Raw genomic sequence first — 19631 nt, forward strand, 5'->3', positions numbered from 1 at the left:
ATGTGTCTGTTTTTGTGCCAGTACCATGCTGTCTTTGTGATCACAGCTTTGTAGTACAGCTCGAAATCCGGCATTGTGATGCCCCCAGCTTTGTTTTTCCTTTTCAACAGTTCCTTGGAGATTCGGGGCCTTTTCTGGTTCCATACAAATTTAAGGACTATTTGTTCCAGTTCTTTGAAAAATGTCCTCGGTATTTTGATCGGGATAGCATTGAAAGTGTAGATTGCTCTGGGTAGCATGGACATTTTAACTATGTTAATTCTTCCAATCCATGAGCATGGAATATTTTTCCATCTTTTTGTGTCTTCCTCAATGTCTTTCAAGAGTGATTTGTAGTTTCTAGAATATAGATCCTTTAGGAATCTTAAATTGAAGACAGCAATTGATGAACTTGGAGACTGTCCTCGCTTAGCTTAGTTAGAGGCCAACGGAACTTGACGGTTAGACCTCATTTGCCTCACATGAGCATATCAGATGAACCTCCCCAAGATCCAGTTTTCCCATGGAGTTCCTGAACCAAGTAGCCCACTCAACAGCTCTCTCCTAAAATGCCCCTTAGCCCCCTCCATGGCAACTCTCTGGTAGACTACCTGCTATGAGTCTCAGATAATTTCTGCATCCTTTTGGGAGCAAATGGGAACTCCTTGCTTTGCTCAAACTGAATGGGTTCAAGAGAGCTAAACTAAGATCCTACTTCTTCCTAATCACTGCTACTTGACTCTTCTGTGTCAGCCTCCCCTACCTAGGTTGGTCCACCGGGAGTCTTTAAGGTAAGTGATATCTTACCAAAATCTCAAATGTAAAAAAGAAGCCCCTCTGCCCTCAGTGTCCCCCTCAGTTTTACATGAGGTATGTTAATCTTGAAATTCCAGCCCAAAGAATAAACTTTAAGACGTAGATGATTTACCACCACCCTCTTTCCTGCCTCTATTCCCCTTTCTCCTACCCAACACTCCAAACTTCAACCTTCCATTTCCTTTAAACCACTGCATTTCAAACTAAAAATTGTGACCTATTAGTGTGCTATGAAATAAATTAATGAATCAATCTGCATTTTTAAATGGAACGGATAGAAAATATCAGAATGCAACTCAAGTAGGTAGATATGATTTACTCATAATACTTTTGTTGTGTGTGTGTGTACTGTGTTACAATATAAAATATATCACTAGCTATAGGTTGTAGTCAAAACTTTTGAAAAACACTATTATAAACATAATCTAAGTTGTCTCTGCTCTAGGTACATAAGAAAATATTATGGACTAATTTACCAGAACTACCTTATGATGTGTTAAAGGAGTTTTTTTTTTATTGTGGTAAATACACCACAGTAAATATTTACCATTTAACCTTCTTAAAGTGTACAGTTCTGTGGCATTAAATTTATGCACATTGTTGTATAATTATGCCATCATCTATGGTCAGAACATTTTTCAATCTTCCCAAAATAAAACTCTGCCAATTAGACAATAACTCCCCTTCCTCCTTCTTCTCAGCCCCAGGCAACCACCATTCTTTCTGTCTCTATGAATTTGATAACTCTGGGTATCTCATATAAGTGGAATCATACAGTATCTATCCTTTTGTGACTGGCTCATTTCACTTAGCATAATGTCCTAAAAGTTAATCCATATCATAAAAAAAGAATTTTCTTTCTTTAATTCTAGTTATATATTCCTAAAAAGGCATAATGAAATTCAAATTTTGTTTCCCTTAGAAAAGATGTTAAGGAAGATACATTCCTCCATGTTCTAAGTTCCTTTGATTAGCATCAAATTGTTTAATTAAAGTTAATTTATTCTTCATCTTACTGAATTTACTTATGGATAAAGATGAGTGATAATTATTTGGAACTGGCACTGACCATGGTAAGTGTACCCATTTACAAACTTTCTTCCACTTGAAATTGTAAATTTACAGGACCATGCAGAGGAAGGCAGAGCTAGCATTTACCAGTCTGTCTTTACCAACTCTTCCAAAGAGATGATGTGTTTCCCAGACTTCCCATATCCTGATGATTTCCCCAATTTTATGCACAACAGCAAGCTCCAGGAATATATCACTGCATTTTCCAAAGAAAAGAAGCTCCTGAAATACATACAATTTAAGGTAAGATGCTATCAAAAGATTAGTTTTAGGCATAACTGTAAGGAATTTTATATTTATTAGCAAATTCTGATTTGTTCCTTTCAGTCTTTCTAATTTATTTGTCAACATTTTTAACAGTGTGGTCTCCCTGACCCTAGATTTAGAGAATACATTGGAAATTTACAAAATACCACCTACAGTTCTTTAACCAAAATGCCACTAACTTAGAAATCAATAAAAAATAAATAAATGTAAAATAGCCATAAATTCAAAACTCTTTTTTTCTGAGCAATTTATGGCTCAAAGAAGAAATTGCAATGGAAATTTTGATATTTAGGTCTGAATGATAACTTAAATTCTACATATCAATACTTGTGGGAAGCATAAAGACCAAAATTTTTATGAAAATTACAAGCTTAAATACTTATTTAGAAAATAAGAAAGTTTCAAAAACTAACAAGATAAAGAAATTAGGAAAAGAAAAGCAGAACAAACCCAAGGAACATAGAATGAACCAGAAACCCAAAGAACATAGAATGAACAAGATAATAAAAAGAAATTAATGAAATAAAAAATAATATTAAGAAGATAGAAAGTTCATCCTTTGAAAAGGAAAAAATAGGCAAATAGCTGAAAGTTTGAGGAAAAAGGAACAAAGATACAAATAAATAATGTTAGAAATGAAAAAAATGGATAAAACTTATGTGGATGAAATAAAAAATGTAACAAGAATGCTATAAAGCTGTTTGCCAACTAATATTTAAATTGGTTAAATTTAAAATCTTTTTTTAAACTTGCCAAAATTCACACAAAAAGAAGTAAAATGCCTGAATAGTCCTTTGATAACTTAGAGTTCTTTTGACTTAGAAACTAAAATTTTTTCCCATTAAGAAAAGATCCCATAGGTAATTCCAAATTTGCAAAAAACAAATTATTTCAATATTTTATAAACTCCAGAGACTAAAAAATTAAGTATGACTTCCAAACTTATTTTATGACATTATAACCTTGACATCTAATGCAAGCAAAAATAATAGGAAATAGGAAAATTACAGACATATTTCACTCATGAAAATTAGTGAGAAAAACTTCAAAAATAAATCCAACAAAATATTTTAAAAAATTAACTGTCTTCATTGAGTTGAGTTTGGGCTAAGGATACAGAATATCTCAATATCATGAAATATAAATATGTAAGTCAGTGCAAAACCCTGTCACAGGAAGCAAACAATACATTTACCAAATTCTGAAAAGGCATTAAATAAAATTTAACATCCATTTCTACCTAAAAGAAAGACAAAAGAAAAGAAAAAAAGAAAATAAATTCTCACCAGCCTAAGATTAGAAAGGAATTTTCTTGATCTATAGAAACATATAAATATTACTTTAAATCTGCACCGCTCAATACGGTAGCCACTAGCCAAAAACTGAGATGTGCTGTAAGCACAAAGTATACACTGCATCTCAAAGTCTTATTATAAAAAAGAATATAGTATATTTATTAATAATTTTTATTTTGGTTACTTGTTAAAACAATGATATATCAGATACATTATGTTAAATTATACTTCTTTTTCTATTTTTAATGTGACTACTAGAAAATTTTAAATTATATATGTCGCTTCTATTATATTGCTACTGGACAGTACTGCACTAAAGAGTGCCAAGGCATTTCCTTTAAAATCCAGAACAAGACAAGGATTCCTATTATTACTGCTTCTTTTCAATAGTCTCAAGACATTTAAGAGACAGGATGGTAAGTAAAGAAAAATAAAAGGAATGAAAACAAACAAACAAAAAGTAACATTCATCACAGATGATATGACTCTCTACGTAGAAAACCCAAAAGAATCTAGAGACAAATTACTAGATTTAATAACAACATAAAAACATTAGACAAGGTGGTGGTATATAAGATCAAGATATAAAAATCGAATGCATTTCTGTAAGCCAGCAGCAAAAAACAGAAACTGTAATCCAAAAAGGAACCATTTACCATAGCTTAAATAAATGAATAATCCCAGAGTTATTCTTTTTTTTTTAATTTTATTTTATTATATTATGTCAATCACCATACAGTACATCCCCAGATTCCGATGCAAAGTTTGATGCTTCATTAGTTGCGTATAACACCCAGTGCACCATGCAATACGTGCCCTCCTTACTACCCAGAGTTATTCTAAATAAATGATATGCAAGATTGTGGATTCATCAGTGCTTGTTTTATTATATTTCATAAGTAACAGGCATTATACAGATATGTGTACATGTATTGTTTAATAAGTACGAAATGCTATTCGTAATAAAGTTTATAAGAACAATTCTTACTAGATAGAGGTTCTCTTCCCAACACAATCAGAAAAATTGAAAAAATATTTTTGATGAGGGAGCATACCAATCAACAGGCAGCTCTTCGGCTGTGAATAAATACTTATTGATAATCTAATCCAGTGCTACTCAGCATATGGGCCAAATAGCATCAACATCTCCTGGGAGCTCGTTAGAAATTCAGATTTTCATGTCCTGTGCCAGATCTACTGACTCAACATCGAGGACTGTGGCCTGGGAATCTATACTTCTACAGGCTTTCCAGGTAATCCTTATGCACACTAAATTTGAGAACTCATTCTCTGAATACAGACAATATCTTTCATTTTAAGACAATAATATTAAAAAATAAAATAGCTAGGGGCGCCTGGGTAGCCCAGCGGTTAAGCATCTGCCTTCGGCTCAGGGCGTGATCCTGGCGTTGTGGGATCGAGCCCCACATCAGGCTCCTCCGCTGCGAGCCTGCTTCTTCCTCTCCCACTCTCCCTGCTTGTGTTCCCTCTCTCGCTGGCTGTCTCTATCTCTGTCAAATAAATAAATAAAATCTTTTAAAAAAATAAAAAATAAAAAAATAAAATAGCTAAAAAGATACATTAGCAAGTAGTTGTTACTACAAAAATGATATGCCACCAGATTACTTAGTAGATGTGGTACATGCCGCCTGTAAGCTATGATTGAATTCACAGTCATATCTCCAAGAGGGGAGTCACTCAGTACAGAACATACTGGCTATGCCCAAGAAGCCATGTGAAGATAAAAAATATATATTTACATGAGTACTTGGGTGGTTCAGTCAGTTAAGCGTCTGCCTTTGGATCGGGTCATGATCCAAAAGTCCTGGGATTGAGCCCCACAGCTGGTTCCCTGCTCAGCAGAGAGCCGGCTTCTCCCCCTACCTCACCCCATTGTGCTCTCTCTCTCTCTCTCTCAAATAATCAAATAAAGTCATTATATATATAGATATAGATATAGATATAGATATTTACTATTTAATGTCTTAACTTTTGAATTTTGAATTCATAATATGTATCTTTTTAAATGTTTTTTAAATGTATTATTTATTATTTATTTGAGAGAGAGAGAGCATGAGTGGGGGGTGAAAGGCAGAGGAAGAAGCAGGCTTCCAGCTGAGCAGGGAGCCCTAGGCGGGGATTCAGTCGCAGGACTCCAGGATCCTACCCTGAGCTGAAGGCAGATGCTTAAGTGACTGAGCCACCCAGGTGCCCTCATAATATGTAGCTTAATAATGGACTAAGTATTTTTCCTAAGCCACTGTTAGGGATTTTTTCCCCGTACTATTTGATCAAGTTGGTGCCAAATCTGCCTGTTAGCATAAAAAAGGCTATCATTCTGTGTTTCTTTTAGACACTTGTATCTGGTATAAACAAACGTCCTGATTTCTCAGTCACCGGCCAATGGGATGTTACCACTGAAAGGGATGGTAAAAAAGAATCAGTTGTTTTTGATGCTGTATTGATTTGTTCTGGACACCATGTATACCCCAACCTACCAAAAGAGTCTTTTCCAGGTAAGGCTGAAATTTAGTCTGCTGTCCACACATCTGGCATGAATGATATCTTGATAATGTCTTTTTTAATATATATAAAAGTACAGCTTGAATTAAAATATGCTTCTATCATATATAATATACATGGAGTATTAAAGTTCCATGTTATTGTGACTGCATTCACCCACAAGTCTTTTACAGCAGTTTTTTAAAATGGAAACCAAATGATTCCTATGTTTTCCACTCTTCGCTCAGGACTAAAACTATTTAAAGGTAAATGCTTCCACAGCCGGGAGTATAAGGAACCAGGAATATTCAAGGGGAAGCGAGTCCTGGTGATTGGCCTGGGGAATTCAGGCTGTGATATTGCCACAGAACTCAGCCACACAGCTGAACAGGTACCGTGTCTCGGGTACTCAGGAACTATCTTTAAAGGAACAGGGACAGTTACCATTTGAAAGGTGTGGTAAGAAACTAGAGCGGGGGTAATGGTGCACAGGGTTCTTGATGGGAAGACTAAGCAGTGTTTCATACATCTCAGGTTCTCTCCACAGCAGGTGAGAATTTTTTTCTTTTTATATTTGTTTATTTGTGAGGGAGTGAGGGGAGGGGCAGAGGGAGAGAGAGAATATCAAGCAGAATCCCTGCTGAGCAGGGTGCCCCACATGGGGCTGGATCCCACAACCCTGAGATCATGACCTGAGCCAAAATCAGGAGTCCAACTGGCTGGACCACCCAGGCACCCCAAAAGGTGAGGTTTTAAATAGTTTGGTATGACAAAGGCAGAATATCAGCAAGGAGTGATGTCAATCTTTTTCAGGACATTTGGTGTCAAACGTGTCTGATCAATTCCTCTGAAACTAGTTGGATTTAGGGTTAAGATTATGACTCTGGCACTCTTGAGTTGAATCCGTTAATCCCTCTGAATGTCAGTTTTCTCATAACGATAAATAAAGCAGTCAAAAATAGAACCTACTTTTTGAGCTCGGTAAGGAGTCAAAGCATTTAAATATGATTTCAGCAACATAGAGTTCTATATTCACTCATTCATCCATTCGGTCATCCCCTAGTTATTTGTTGAGAGCCTATTATGTGCCTAGCACTGGCTTGGGTGCTGGAGAGAAAGTGGAGAACAAAACAGACATGATGTCCACCCCGAATCCAGAGTCTGGTGTAGCAAATGGGTATTAAATAAGTAAATGAACAAATAAAATTGAAAATTGTGAAAGTGCTAGTGAAAAAAAGAAAAAGCATGCTGTAAGAGTAGATAATAAGAGTGACCTGCCTCAGACAAGGAAGTGGGGAAGGCCCTTTCCAGCTGATGACATTTAAGCTGAGAGCTACAAGTTGAGAAAAGGGTTCAGTGTCAGAAGAGGACTCCAGGAACAAGGTCTTGAAGCAGGAAGAAGCTGAGGGTCTCAAGAAACTGAGAAAAGACCCCTTCGCTGCAACACATTGGGTCTGGAAAAGAATGGTATGAGGAGGGATTGGAGAGGAAACGGAGAAGAGGTGAAACAGGGCCCGTAAGGAGATGGGAAGGAGTTTGAACAAACATTACCTACTAGCTTTGGAAGCTTCCTTAGGGACTGACTGCCCAGAAGCCCACAGACAGGAATTGTGTCTCTAGAGGCTATGCCTACTGATGTCACACTGGGCATCCCCAATATAGGTCCATTTTAAATGATGGTTTTACAATCAGTGAAGCAAGGAGATCATGAAAGGACAAATGGCATAAAAATACATTCCTGTTTACCTGTTCAAAGCACTATACTAGACAGCATAGAGACACAAAGAACTCAACTCTGTGGCCCCCCCCTTCAAGGAATTTAAAATCTACTTGGGGAAATAATACATTGATATGATATAAATTAAACATAACCTCCAGAGCTAAGTAGAAAGTCTAACAATAGTACAAGAGCTGCCACTGGAACAAAGGATGCACAGGTGATTCAGGAACTAATGACTGATTATGGAACTGCAGGCCTCACAAAGGGGTAGACCTGAACCAGTCCTTGAAGGATATTTATGAATCATATGGTTGAAGAGAATGGCATACACGAAGGTATGGAGACAGGAGTGAGAACGGCATATTCACTATTGTGCTTCATCTTGCTGGCATGGAGATATGTAACAATAACAGTTTGTGTAACGCATTATAGTACTCCAGTGCCTGCATATAGATGTGCTCCTTTGATGGTGGAAAGAAAGTAGACTGGGTTTTATTATGCCCATTTTACAGAAAAGATAACTGGGGACTAGAGATGTCAATTGTCTTCTTGAAAGTCATAGAGGAAATTAGTGAAGTGTTAGAGATCTGGTTCCAAGGAACAGAGTAACTATAGCAATTGAGAGAGGAAAGAAAGATTGGAATCAGGTTATGTCATATCCTTTAAGGAACTGAACGACAGGCTAAAGAATTTGAATTTCTTTATAAATAATGGTAAATCATTTCAGCTTCTTGAGCGAAGGAAAGATATGATGAAGCCATAGTTTTTAAGAGATTCATCCATTAGTTGTATATATGATAAATTAGAGGAAAGAAAGACCAATTTCAGAGGCTCTCAACAGATTGATCCTCCAGTCTCTCCTTCTTTGCCTGGCTTCCCTTATAAAACATGCTTTGAAATAGCATTATATATAAAAATTATTTTTAAAAAGTTCCTGAAAACCTATACCATTAGGGAGTATCGTGATAGAAAGGGAGGAAAGGAATACATTCTCCATGTCAGGCAATGGTGGTCCTACTGCATCTTAAGTACACTGCATTAAATCTCACACAGATTTGACGTGGCAGGTACTTATTATCTCCATCTTACCAATAAGGGAATTGAATATTAGAGAAGTTAAAAGAATTTTCCTTAAATCACATAATTAGTAAGTAGCAGAGCCAGGATTTGAAACTACGGTTCTCTGATGCCAAATTTCTTGCCTTCTTTTGGGATGGGGAAAGGCATTTTAAGTCAAAAATGCCTTTTTGGGGGGTCATAATTGCTTGATGGTAAACAATGATCATCACATTAGCACTAGAGTAAATGTGATGAGACTTCAGTTATTGGTCACCTCCACCAGAGAAGATGACAGGGTGGTTGGTCCTAAGATGCAGACTGGGGTGCAGGAAGTTTATTTGGGAGTGCTCTCTGAATGAATACCTCTGAGGCAGGGGAAGGAAGTTTCCGTCTACTCTGAAGCTATCCTTCTGGATTGTCCCAAGTTGGGGTGAGAGATGGGACCTTAATATCCCTGCATCAAACAGATCCTGAAAACAGGGAATCCAGAAAGAGAAAAAGACTTGGGGTAAGACGCCCCCTTTCAACCAAAGCAACTCTCAAAGAAGGCTAACAGCTGGGGGCTGCCTTCTGGCAACACTCCCAGTAGCCGGTGTAATCCATTCCAAAAGTCAGATCTGAGGGACATAACCACAGCCCCCACTACAAATGGTCACTACTTTAATGGTTAAATTGATTTTTTTTTTTTTAAGGTCATCATCAGTTCCAGAAGTGGCTCCTGGGTGATGAGCAGGGTCTGGGATGATGGCCATCCATGGGACATGGTGTTTGTCACTCGATTTGAATCCTTCCTCAAGAACAACTTGCCGACAGCCATCTCTGACTGGTGGTACATGAAGCAAATGAATGCAAGATTCAAGCATGAGAACTATGGCTTGATGCCTTTAAATGGGTAATGCAGAGTTAAATATGATATGCCTGCTAACTTTTGTTTCGGTGTCAACAACTCACAATGTGTGTTGTAACTCCCAAACCAGTCAAAATAATATTAGTGAAATAACCACACCTCACATTTTGGAGGATGAAGAGCTGCCAAAAATCAGAGTGATTTCCTGTTTCACAAGACTCTTTACCAGATTGTACAGCTGGAAAGTTATAGAATAAATCAGGAATTAATCCCTCAAGCAAAAATAATAATAGTGAACATGTTTTAAGCACTTAGTGTGACTCGGCAAGGCTCTGAAATACATCATCTCATTTTATCTTCACAACAACTATGAGGAACTCTCTATTATAATCCCCATTTTAAAGATGAGAAAACTGAGATTCAATGTAGTGAATAACTTTACCAAAGTCCCATAGCCAGAAAGTAGAAGCAATATTCAAAATGAGCCCAGATCTGCTGACTCCAGAGCCCCCCACTCTTAACCACCTTGCTCTACTGCCTCTCACTCCATGGCAAAGTTCAGTTAAGGAAAACAGGACTTGCCCTGTGCTACGTTCTCATCACCCGCCATTAACTGAAATGTGGCCACCTGCATCTTCAGCCTCCTCCTCACTCTCTGCTATAATATCCACCTAGACGTATCCCTCAGACACACAACAAATTACTTTGACATGTGGTGAAAAATCCAAATTATAAACATTTACATCAAAGTTAACTTATTCAACAAATATTCAAGAAGCATTATTATGTGTTAGGTCCTATGTTACGCCCTGTGAATACAGTTGTGAGGAAAACACACAAAATCCCTGTCCTCATGAGCTTACCTTCTAGTAGTGGGAAACAGGAGACAAATGGCAGAAGATCATATGCTGATGTGTACAATGGAGAAAAGAACAAAGCAGACAGAGGTAATGGGGAGTGCTGCTAGCATCCCCAGAGGAGGCCTTACTGAAAAGGAGACTTTTAAGCAAATTCCTAAAGGAGCTGAGGAAATGAGCCAGGAAGATGTCTGGGGGAAAGTATCCAAGAGGAAACAGTTAGGACATTGCCTCTTCAGGGCCATGACTGGAATGTTCAATGGCCTTCTCTCCCTGGAGAAAAGGGGTTGGAGAGAATAGCAGGAGATGGAACAAAAAGACATTAAAATGGCCAGATGGCATTGAGCCTTGTAAGCCATCGTAAGGACTCTGACTTCTACTTTGAATGCAATGGGAAGCCAGAGGAAGCATCTGAGCAAGCCAGGGACAAGATCCAAGTTAATCTGAAGAAATCACTCAGTGTATAGGGGTAGGTCAAGGAAGGAAGTGAAAAGACTAGGTAAGGGGCTATTGTCAAAAACCCAAATGACAGAAGTTGGTGGCTTGGACTAGGATTTGTTAGCAGCAAGTGCTCAGAAGTGGTCAGATTTGGGATATATTTTAAAGGTAAACCCAAATAGGATTTTCTGTTAGATTGGATAACAGATGTGAGAACAAGAACGACGTCAGGGATGCCTTCCAGAATTTTGATGTGAGCAAGGTTGCAAGGATGGAGTTGACAGTTACTGGGATGTGGAAGACCACAGGAGGAGCGAAGTTTGGTTTTAAATACATCGAAGTTGAAATACCAATTAGTCATCATTGTACAAGAATGCTGAGCAGCCCAAGGATACACAAGACAGAAGGGAGATTGAAACCATAGGTTAAAGATATGGATTCACCAGAATGTAGATAATACTTTAACAAATGAAACCAGATGACCTCTCTTAAAGAATGAATGTAGGTGAAGACAAAGGTCTGAGGGCTGAAGTCCTGGGGTATGTCATTGTTCAGAGGTCAGGAAGAGGAGGAGAATTCAGCAGGAGACACTGAGAAAGAATAGCAGGTGGGTAGGAAAGGAATCCAGAGAGAGACAGGTGATGACCTGGAAGCAAAATGAAGACGATATTTTAAGAAGGAGGAAACCATCAACTGTGTTAAACACTGCTGGTAAGTTGAGTAAAATGAGAAGTGACAGTGGATCATTGGATCTGGCAATTTGTGGATCCTGGTGTCCTTAACAAGAGCAGTTTCAAGGTGGCAGTGGGGCCAAAAGCCTGATGGCAGAGGGTTTAGGATAAATGGAAGGTGATTCTCACAGTTGAATCCAGACATTTTCCGACCAGGATTCCAACCCATCTCATTGTCTAACTCAGTTTCATCCCTGGTAGATTCTCCCTGTGGCTTTCCCTCACAGCTCCCATAAGCAACATAAGAGCAAAGCCTTTTCCTTCAGTGTTATTCACATTCGCCCCAAAGTTCAGATTTATCTGCACTCACTAGGGATACTGCTGAACAAAAAATAATCAAAAGCTCTGCTTTTCAGACTTCCACCAACCAAAGATTCAAACTGGCCGCCTCCTACTTCTGGCCTGTATAAATTCCTGGCACTCCCTCCCTCACCTGACTTGTGCCTTTGTCTGCAAGGGGCTCACACCCCACCCCTATCAGAGAGCTCAGCCCAGTATTACTTCGGTCTCCCAATGACCCAAGAAGAGCGTAACAGTTATTGTCACTCCAGATGAGAAAGATGATGCAAGAGAAATTAAGAAACCTTAATTTAATCGAGGTTCACAGTTAATAAGAATTGAAAGGAAAAAAAATCCAAATGCCCAGGAACTCTGATTTAGGATCTTTCCTGACACAGCTTTAACAAGGGATAGGGTCTGGGTGCTGATTCTGGGATTTGGAGCTCTGTGAAAGAGAAGAGAAAGATCACAGGAAATAGAGAAAGCATCAGCAAAAGGCAACTTGTCTGACTTCACAATATCACCTTACTTCAGTTTTGTTCTTCAGCCATATTGGTGACACTCCATGGCACAAGTGAAAAAGCTTGGGTAGTTTTCTCCTTCCTTATTAATTGGTTATTAATTAATTATTATGGAGCAATAAAACAAAGAGGAAATATTACTGTTCTAGTAGTTGTCTCTATTTTCCATACAGAACCCTGAGGAAAGAACCTGTGTTTAATGATGAACTCCCAGCTTGCATTCTATGTGGCATCGTGTCCATTAAGCCTAATGTGAGAGAATTCACTGAGACTTCAGCCATTTTTGAGGATGGGACGGTGTTTGAAGCCATCGATTCTGTCATTTTTGCAACAGGCTATAGTTATGACTACCCCTTCCTTGATGAGTCCATCATTAAGAGCAAAAACAATGAGGTCACCTTGTTTAAAGGCATTTTCCCTCCCAAACTGGAGAAGCCAACCATGGCAGTGATTGGTTTTGTCCAGTCCCTCGGGGCTGCCATTCCCACAGCTGACCTGCCAGCCCGCTGGGCAGTACAAGTAATAAAAGGTAAGCAGACCGAGAAGGTCACTGAAGGGGAAGAGGGATGCCAATAAGAATGCCTTTGAGTCTTTGTGAGAACAATAATCCTAATAACGAGGGGGAAATCCTAGGTCCCATCCAGTTTTGAATCTATAATTCTATATTTTTGGCACTATTTTTTATAAGCATTTAAACATATCACATTGGATTGTCATATGCAATAGCACAAGATATTATTCAAGAAGTATTTTGTGATTTATCACTCCTTAGAGCTGTCAACTTTTATTAAACTTGAGAACACTACAGCTTCTGGTCTTAAATGCATGACAATTTTAGAAAATTATGATTTCAAAACTCAATAGAATGACCTTGTTTGAAAGCTTAAGAAGAGAAGATGTTTCCAACCCAATATCCAGCCAACTTTAAATATTCAGTCATGGGAAAAAATTATGATTGCTGGAAAGGCAGTGTCATTTCTGTTCTATCTTCTTCCCTGTCACGTGTCAGATAAGAACAAGCAGTGGATTATTAGAAGCAGAATGTACTAGGAGCAGTAGATGATCAGTCTCTAAGGTAGAATACTGAGTTCCTGTATTAAAAATAAATACAACAACAACAAACTCGATTGGGGTCAGGCAAGGAAAACGGGCAGCATCCTCCAACAGAAGTTATGAGGCTCAGATTCATATTAAGGTCCGAATGCAGTTGTGTGAAGTTTCAGATCATAAGACCAAAAGTCCATGGTTATAGAACAAAAAAAAGGTGTCAAAGTTTAATGTGCAAAGTTTGTTTGGTCCTAGAGGTATAAAACTTCTGGAAAAGGGAGCTTAGCAGGTCTACTTCCTTTGAAGACATACGTAAGGCTTCCCGTCCTACCTGACTTGCTGGGATTTAAATGTTCTTTTATACGGGAGGTTGGAAACTGCCACTATGTATACTGAGATACCTTTCATCACCAGGCTGTCATCAACATCGTGACAGTAGCATACATCAGTGATCCCTTTAAATCTCCTTCACTCTTTCTTCCAACACAGAGATGTGTTGCGCCATGGAGCAACAGCCAGGCAGATGGTGGCATGAAACCACTCAGAAAGAAGTGAACTTAGGTTTCAGGCTCAGGGACACTGGCATTAGAGGGTCGCACACCTGCTCTGTTAGGATAAGTTGTAACCTGGGCTCTGAAGATAGGAGACAATGCAGAGACCCAATCAATAGAGAATTGATATACAAGGCAAAGACTCAGCCTTAGGGGAAATGAGTGATAAGGCAAATAATCCAATTTGGGGAATCCAAATACCAGGACAGAGGGGCCAGTTACAGGCAATCCAATGGTGGTAGCTGGAGGACTAGTGAGCATAATCACTTCCTTCTTGATCTCTCTGCCCAGGGACAGGGCAAGTTCCAAGGCTTAGAACAAGGCCATGACTACAAAGGTTGTTCAAGTGACCCTGCCTGCAAAGACTGCAGGAACAGTGGGTTAGGCAATCGTTGTATGCCTTGAGCAATCGGATCTGGGATTTCTAGTCTTGTTCAAGGTGATCCCAAAATTGCCAAAGAAACCACCCTAAATGTTAAGTATCTCTGGGCTCAAAGGCATGTTTGGCATGGATTTCAGAGACGTCTGTAAACCTATTCCAGAATGAGCCTGCGATCCTGGACAGTCCCAGGAACTGGTCCCTTGGAGCTCCCCCCGAGTCCTCAGTGCCCTGTCACGGCTCATATTTTCAGTCCCATCCAGAAAGTGTTGGCTCTTCAGAGAGAAAATTGGGACTTGACTAGACTCTACAGCTTACGTGTTGGAAATTCCTTTTCCTGACAAAGCAGGATAATTTCCTATGAAGTCTTTTTTCCTTAAATCTAAAAAAAGAGATGCTGATGTACCTTTGGCTATAAACTATTAAATAACATTTTAAAAACATAGCTGAGAGACTAGAATATAATCCTTAAAACTGATTTTAAACATTTGCTAACTGATTTAAGAGCAAAGATACAAAGATAAAGAGCTATTTGCTTCCTGGTTTTCAATTATGTCTCATCTCAATTCTGAGAAAACTGGAAATGACTCGTATGTTTGTCTCAATATGATCACCTGTTGATTTGCTCAAGATTTTACTTTGCTAGGCAATGACCCGAAAAAATGGAAACACTAATGTGATACATAAATAGTTATTAAGAAGGAAAAATTGCAGGCTGATCTTATGCCAGACTAATTTAACTATTATCATGTCTTCCCTCCCACCCTCCTTTTTTTTTTTTTAGGAACTTGCACTTTGCCTTCTGTAACAGACATGATGAATGACATTGATAAGAAAAGGGGGAAAAAGCTCAAATGGTAAGAGCACCTATTGTAAAGAGGGTCTAGGGTTTCCATAGAAAAATCAGAATCCGTGAATACTTGTAACTATTTTAGTCTTAAATGGTCCAGAGTGAGGTCATTAGGGTGACAGCTATGAGCTAAATTCATCCATTCAACAAGTATTTGTGGAGGATTTACTTTGCATCTGACACAGTGCTCAGTCCTGTTTCACCCCTCCATGGCTCCTGCAATGTAACACAGAAAGAAGACCCACAAAGGACTGGAAATCAGAGAAGTTTGGGAGTGCATGAATGGGGACTTCTATTTTCCAGCCCATAAATCCTCTAAGATACAGACGATGCCTGCAAACATGCTCCAACGAACATGACTCAGCAAATGAGAATGGTCAGAACAGAGCTCTAGTCCTACCTCTGTCACTGATGAGCTCAGTGGCCATGACCAAACTTCCTGAGTAAGAGACAATTTCCACCTGTGAATGGGGTTGCAAATGCCTTTCTCAGCTGCCATGCAGTATTGGGGAATGTCCAGATGAGATCGGTATGCAGGTCTCTTGGAAAAAGCTACAAAGTGCAGAATACATAGTCCCCTTACCAACACAAGGGATTGGCGTTGATTCCCTCTGATAAAAAGCTGTGAGGCATTTTCCCTGTTCTTGTTCTTATAAGACATGTGCACAGAGCTTTGGTATCCACAGTGCTGTTTCCTCTCCCAACTCTAGGTTTGGCACCAGCGAGACTGTACAGACGGATTATATTACTTATATGGATGAACTTGCCTCCTTCATTGGGGCAAAGCCCAACATCCCATGGCTGTTTCTCACAGATCCCAGATTGGCTGTGGAGGTTTTCTTTGGCCCTTGCAGCCCATACCAGTTTAGGCTGGTGGGCCCAGGGAAGTGGCCAGGAGCCAGAAATGCCATCCTGACCCAGTGGGACCGGACCCTGAAACCCACGAAGACAAGAGCTGTCGGGAACCCTCAGAAGCCTTGCTTGCTTTGCGGTTGGGTCAGGCTGTTCATTCTCCCTGTTCTGTTCATTGCTGTTTTCTTTGCATTGATCTAATTATCATTCTCCCCAGGCTTCTGAAAGTTACTGACAATACCCAGGAAGGAACTTTTCTATTTAAAAATTAAGAATCTCACACCTCCTACTTTCCAATTCAGCAGGCATTAGTCAGTAAAACTACTATTTCCAGGCTTTTAAATAAGCCTTTTTAAGAATCATGTGATGATCTGAAGAGAGCACTAATCATTTCTCTTTAGGTTTCCACTAACATTTCATCATCAGAATTATGCTAACCTCAATCGTCTCCTAAAACATTTTGACATGATTCCTTTTCTCCTTCAGTCAAGGTTTGAAATACATACTTCAAATCTAAAGAAAGAGCAAATTCAACAGAATAGTTATGATATTCTCTGGCCACCTCTCCAAACCTTTTGCAGGAGGATCAAGTAGAGAATTTGGCTATTTAATCTATTTTTGTTTTATACCAAATCCTCCAGGCAATGAGTCCTGATCCCTGGCCAAAAAGTCTAGCATGGAGTCCTGGTCTATAAGGAAAGTTAACAGGAAGTAACTCATCGTATCTATATTCTCAATAAGGACACAAACTTTTCAACATGTAGTAGCAAAATAATGTCAACAACAATGAGTAGAACACTAAATATACATTTTAGCTGAATGGAATGTCTCTAAAGAAATAAACATTTAACCAAAGCCAGGACCAAAATCGAATGTTACCTTTATTACATGAACTTCTGGGGTACCAGCATAAATCTAAAGTTTTATTTTTGAAAGTATTATCACATTGTATAGTTAAAATTTTGATAGCTAACATTTTTAAAGTTTGACATCATGGAGCAGATAAAATAATCTGTCCTTGTCATCAGTCATCAGAGGGCTTTCTAGGTGGTTACTTCATGTATCTCTTATTACACCAGCAAGATACATATACGGGAAAGGGGCAGAAGATGACATTTTTCTGTAATACTTTCTTCTTCTTCCTTTTTTTTTAATTCTCTTTATATTTTTGTCTTTGGAGCTAAGATCTATCATGGATGTTGTTGTACACAAATTTAAATATTTCCCTTTCCCTAATTGTTTAATGTAGCAAAGTAACATTCTACTTCTAAGGTCCTCTCACAGGATGTGAAATATTCCCAAATGTTCTCAAGTGAAACAGAATTTTTTCTTGAAACTCCGTGTCCTCGATGGAATCAAATAATGAAAAATTAGTGACAGCCCATAGAGTTTATTTCGTTTGATGTTATCAATCCTAGTACATGAAATAAATTGCAGATAAAATTGATATAATCCAATTTCTGTTGTTTTCCCTCATATGATTATTTAAGTTTTTGTAACATTAATCGACTCATAAATGATATCATATTCTTCCTAAACTAATGTAGTTAACACATTCTCTTAATGGTCCTATTAATGTCAATCTATTTCCATGCTAAATTGAACTATTGCCAATGTCTTAATTACTCCTGCACATAGCAGTAATGATTTTCAAACATTCATTTTTCATGTTTTGCTGGTAAAATTAAATGTATATTTATACCTCAACAGACATATAAGTTGAACATATGAAGCACAGAATATCTTTTCACTCCCAATTTCATCTCATAATTCTTATCAAGACTTAAAAGTATACAGTCAGATATTAAAAATACAGCCAAATAGAAATTGCCGTGCTTGCTTCGGCAGCACATATACTAAAATTGGAACGATACAGAGAAGATTAGCATGGCCCCTGCGCAAGGATGACAAGCAAATTCGTGAAGTGTTCCATACTTTTGGAATGGGACTGGCTGGTGATGGGTAGTAGGGAGGGCGCGTGTTGCATGGTGCACTGGGTGTTATGTGCAAGTAATGAGTCAGGGAACTTCACATCAAGAACTAGGGATGTACTGTATGGTGACTAACATAATATAATAAAAAAATATTATTATTAAAAAAAATTGTCTTTGTGCAGCAGACACAGCTATGCTGTTTGGATTCAAAGCTGACCTGCATGCACGGGGTTGTTGACTGCACCCAGTCTCCAGGATGCGAAGCAGGAGCTTGAAGCAGGATTTGGCTCTTTAGCTTTCTAGAGGTTTCAAGCTTCTGACACCAAGTAGTTGTTCTTAGACAAATACTAAGCCAAACTTCAGTGCATATATCTACCTACCTTCTTCTCATTCCTCTGTTCCTTCCTTTCTCCTTCCTCTTTATTTTCCTCTTCTTTCTTGTTATTATTCTTAGTTCTTTCTCCCTTTTTCCTTTTCCAACTTCTTTGTCTTCCTTCTCCTTTGTTCTTTCTTTTGCCTTCTCCTTCAGGAGGAATGATTGGAAGTAGGAATATCTACTTTGAAGGACTCTTGTATCTTCTGAGATAGTGTCCCAGATGCTACCCCAAATGGTCTTTCGAGAAGTGAGCATAATGGAATGCTTGGGTGGCTTGGGCGGTTAAGCATCTGCCTTAGGCTTAGGTCATGATCCCAGGGTCCTGAGATCAAGTCCCACATTGGGGGGGGGGGTTTCCTTGCTCAGCGGGGAGCCTGCTTCTTCTGCCGGCCGCTCCCTATGCTTGTGCTCGCTCTCTGACAAATAAATAAATGAAATCTTTTTGTAAAAAAGGGAACATCATCCTCTATATGCAATTACCCAGCCAAATTCGATGTTACCCGAGATCCAACCTCAACGTTCATTCCAGTCACCATTCAAATGTCAATTCTGCATAAAAATACAATCCTTTGTCACTCTCTACCTCCTGTCCTGTGTTTTTCCCATGGCACCTGACATAGTTGCCATGTGTTTGTGAGTGATCTGTCCCCTTACTAGAAGCAAGTTCTGTGAGAGCAGAAACATTTTGTCCACGGCTGTTTCCGCAGTGCTTGGAGGGGTACCTGACACCTTGTATACGGCCAATAAATATTAGTTATTCTTGCTGAAAACGCATTTTTCAGCCTCAATCAAATGTTCCAGACACAAAGCATGAAGTGTAAGGTGATTAGAAACTGTTTTGCTATGGGTGGCTCCTTCAAAATGTAGGTTTTATTATTATCCAGGTATGGTGATGTCAACAGACCAGGAGATGATTGCCATTGAAAAGACAGGTTGTTAATACTCACAGATCTCAAGAGCAGGAGGCATGCCACACCACAGGACAGCAGGCCGGGAATCACCAGGGTCAGACAGAAAGCAGAGGGAAGAGAAAACATGGGCAAGAACTTTATTGGGTTTTTTTTGGGGGGTGTTCTGTGAGAAGGAACAGGGGAGGCAGCGTAAGCAGGTTTAGGACTGGCTGGTTTGAATAATTTCAGCAAGCTCTGGGGTCTGTGGGGTTGTGCCTAGTTGTCTGGTACCTGGAGTGTGAAAGCCAGCATAGGAGGGACTGGGGTGTGAGCTCTGGATTGGTTGCTGTGCTTACGAAAGCCACACTCC

At 39.0% G+C, this 19631-nt stretch overlaps 1 protein-coding gene and 1 non-coding gene across 2 annotated transcripts in view; both read left to right on the top strand.

Annotated features, from left to right (window-relative positions):
• The window catches only part of FMO3 (flavin containing dimethylaniline monoxygenase 3), a 25456-nt gene extending 9194 nt beyond the window's left edge, over window positions 1–16262 (top strand). The window contains exons 2-8 of the mRNA XM_034667726.1: window positions 1921–2109; window positions 5782–5944; window positions 6179–6321; window positions 9402–9601; window positions 12556–12911; window positions 15144–15216; window positions 15920–16262. Coding sequence (XP_034523617.1) covers window positions 1921–2109; window positions 5782–5944; window positions 6179–6321; window positions 9402–9601; window positions 12556–12911; window positions 15144–15216; window positions 15920–16262 — 1467 coding nt within the window. The remainder of the gene's footprint in view (window positions 1–1920; window positions 2110–5781; window positions 5945–6178; window positions 6322–9401; window positions 9602–12555; window positions 12912–15143; window positions 15217–15919) is intronic.
• Window positions 16263–17893: 1631 nt separating this feature from the next.
• On the top strand, window positions 17894–18000 carry LOC117803651. The gene has a single exon (XR_004627588.1). It is a non-coding gene; the product is annotated as a U6 spliceosomal RNA (small nuclear RNA).
• The last annotated feature ends 1631 nt before the right edge of the window (window positions 18001–19631 follow it).

The sequence above is a fragment of the Ailuropoda melanoleuca genome, chromosome 8, assembly GCF_002007445.2.
Source record: "Ailuropoda melanoleuca isolate Jingjing chromosome 8, ASM200744v2, whole genome shotgun sequence".
NCBI classification, from domain to species: Eukaryota; Metazoa; Chordata; class Mammalia; order Carnivora; family Ursidae; genus Ailuropoda; species Ailuropoda melanoleuca.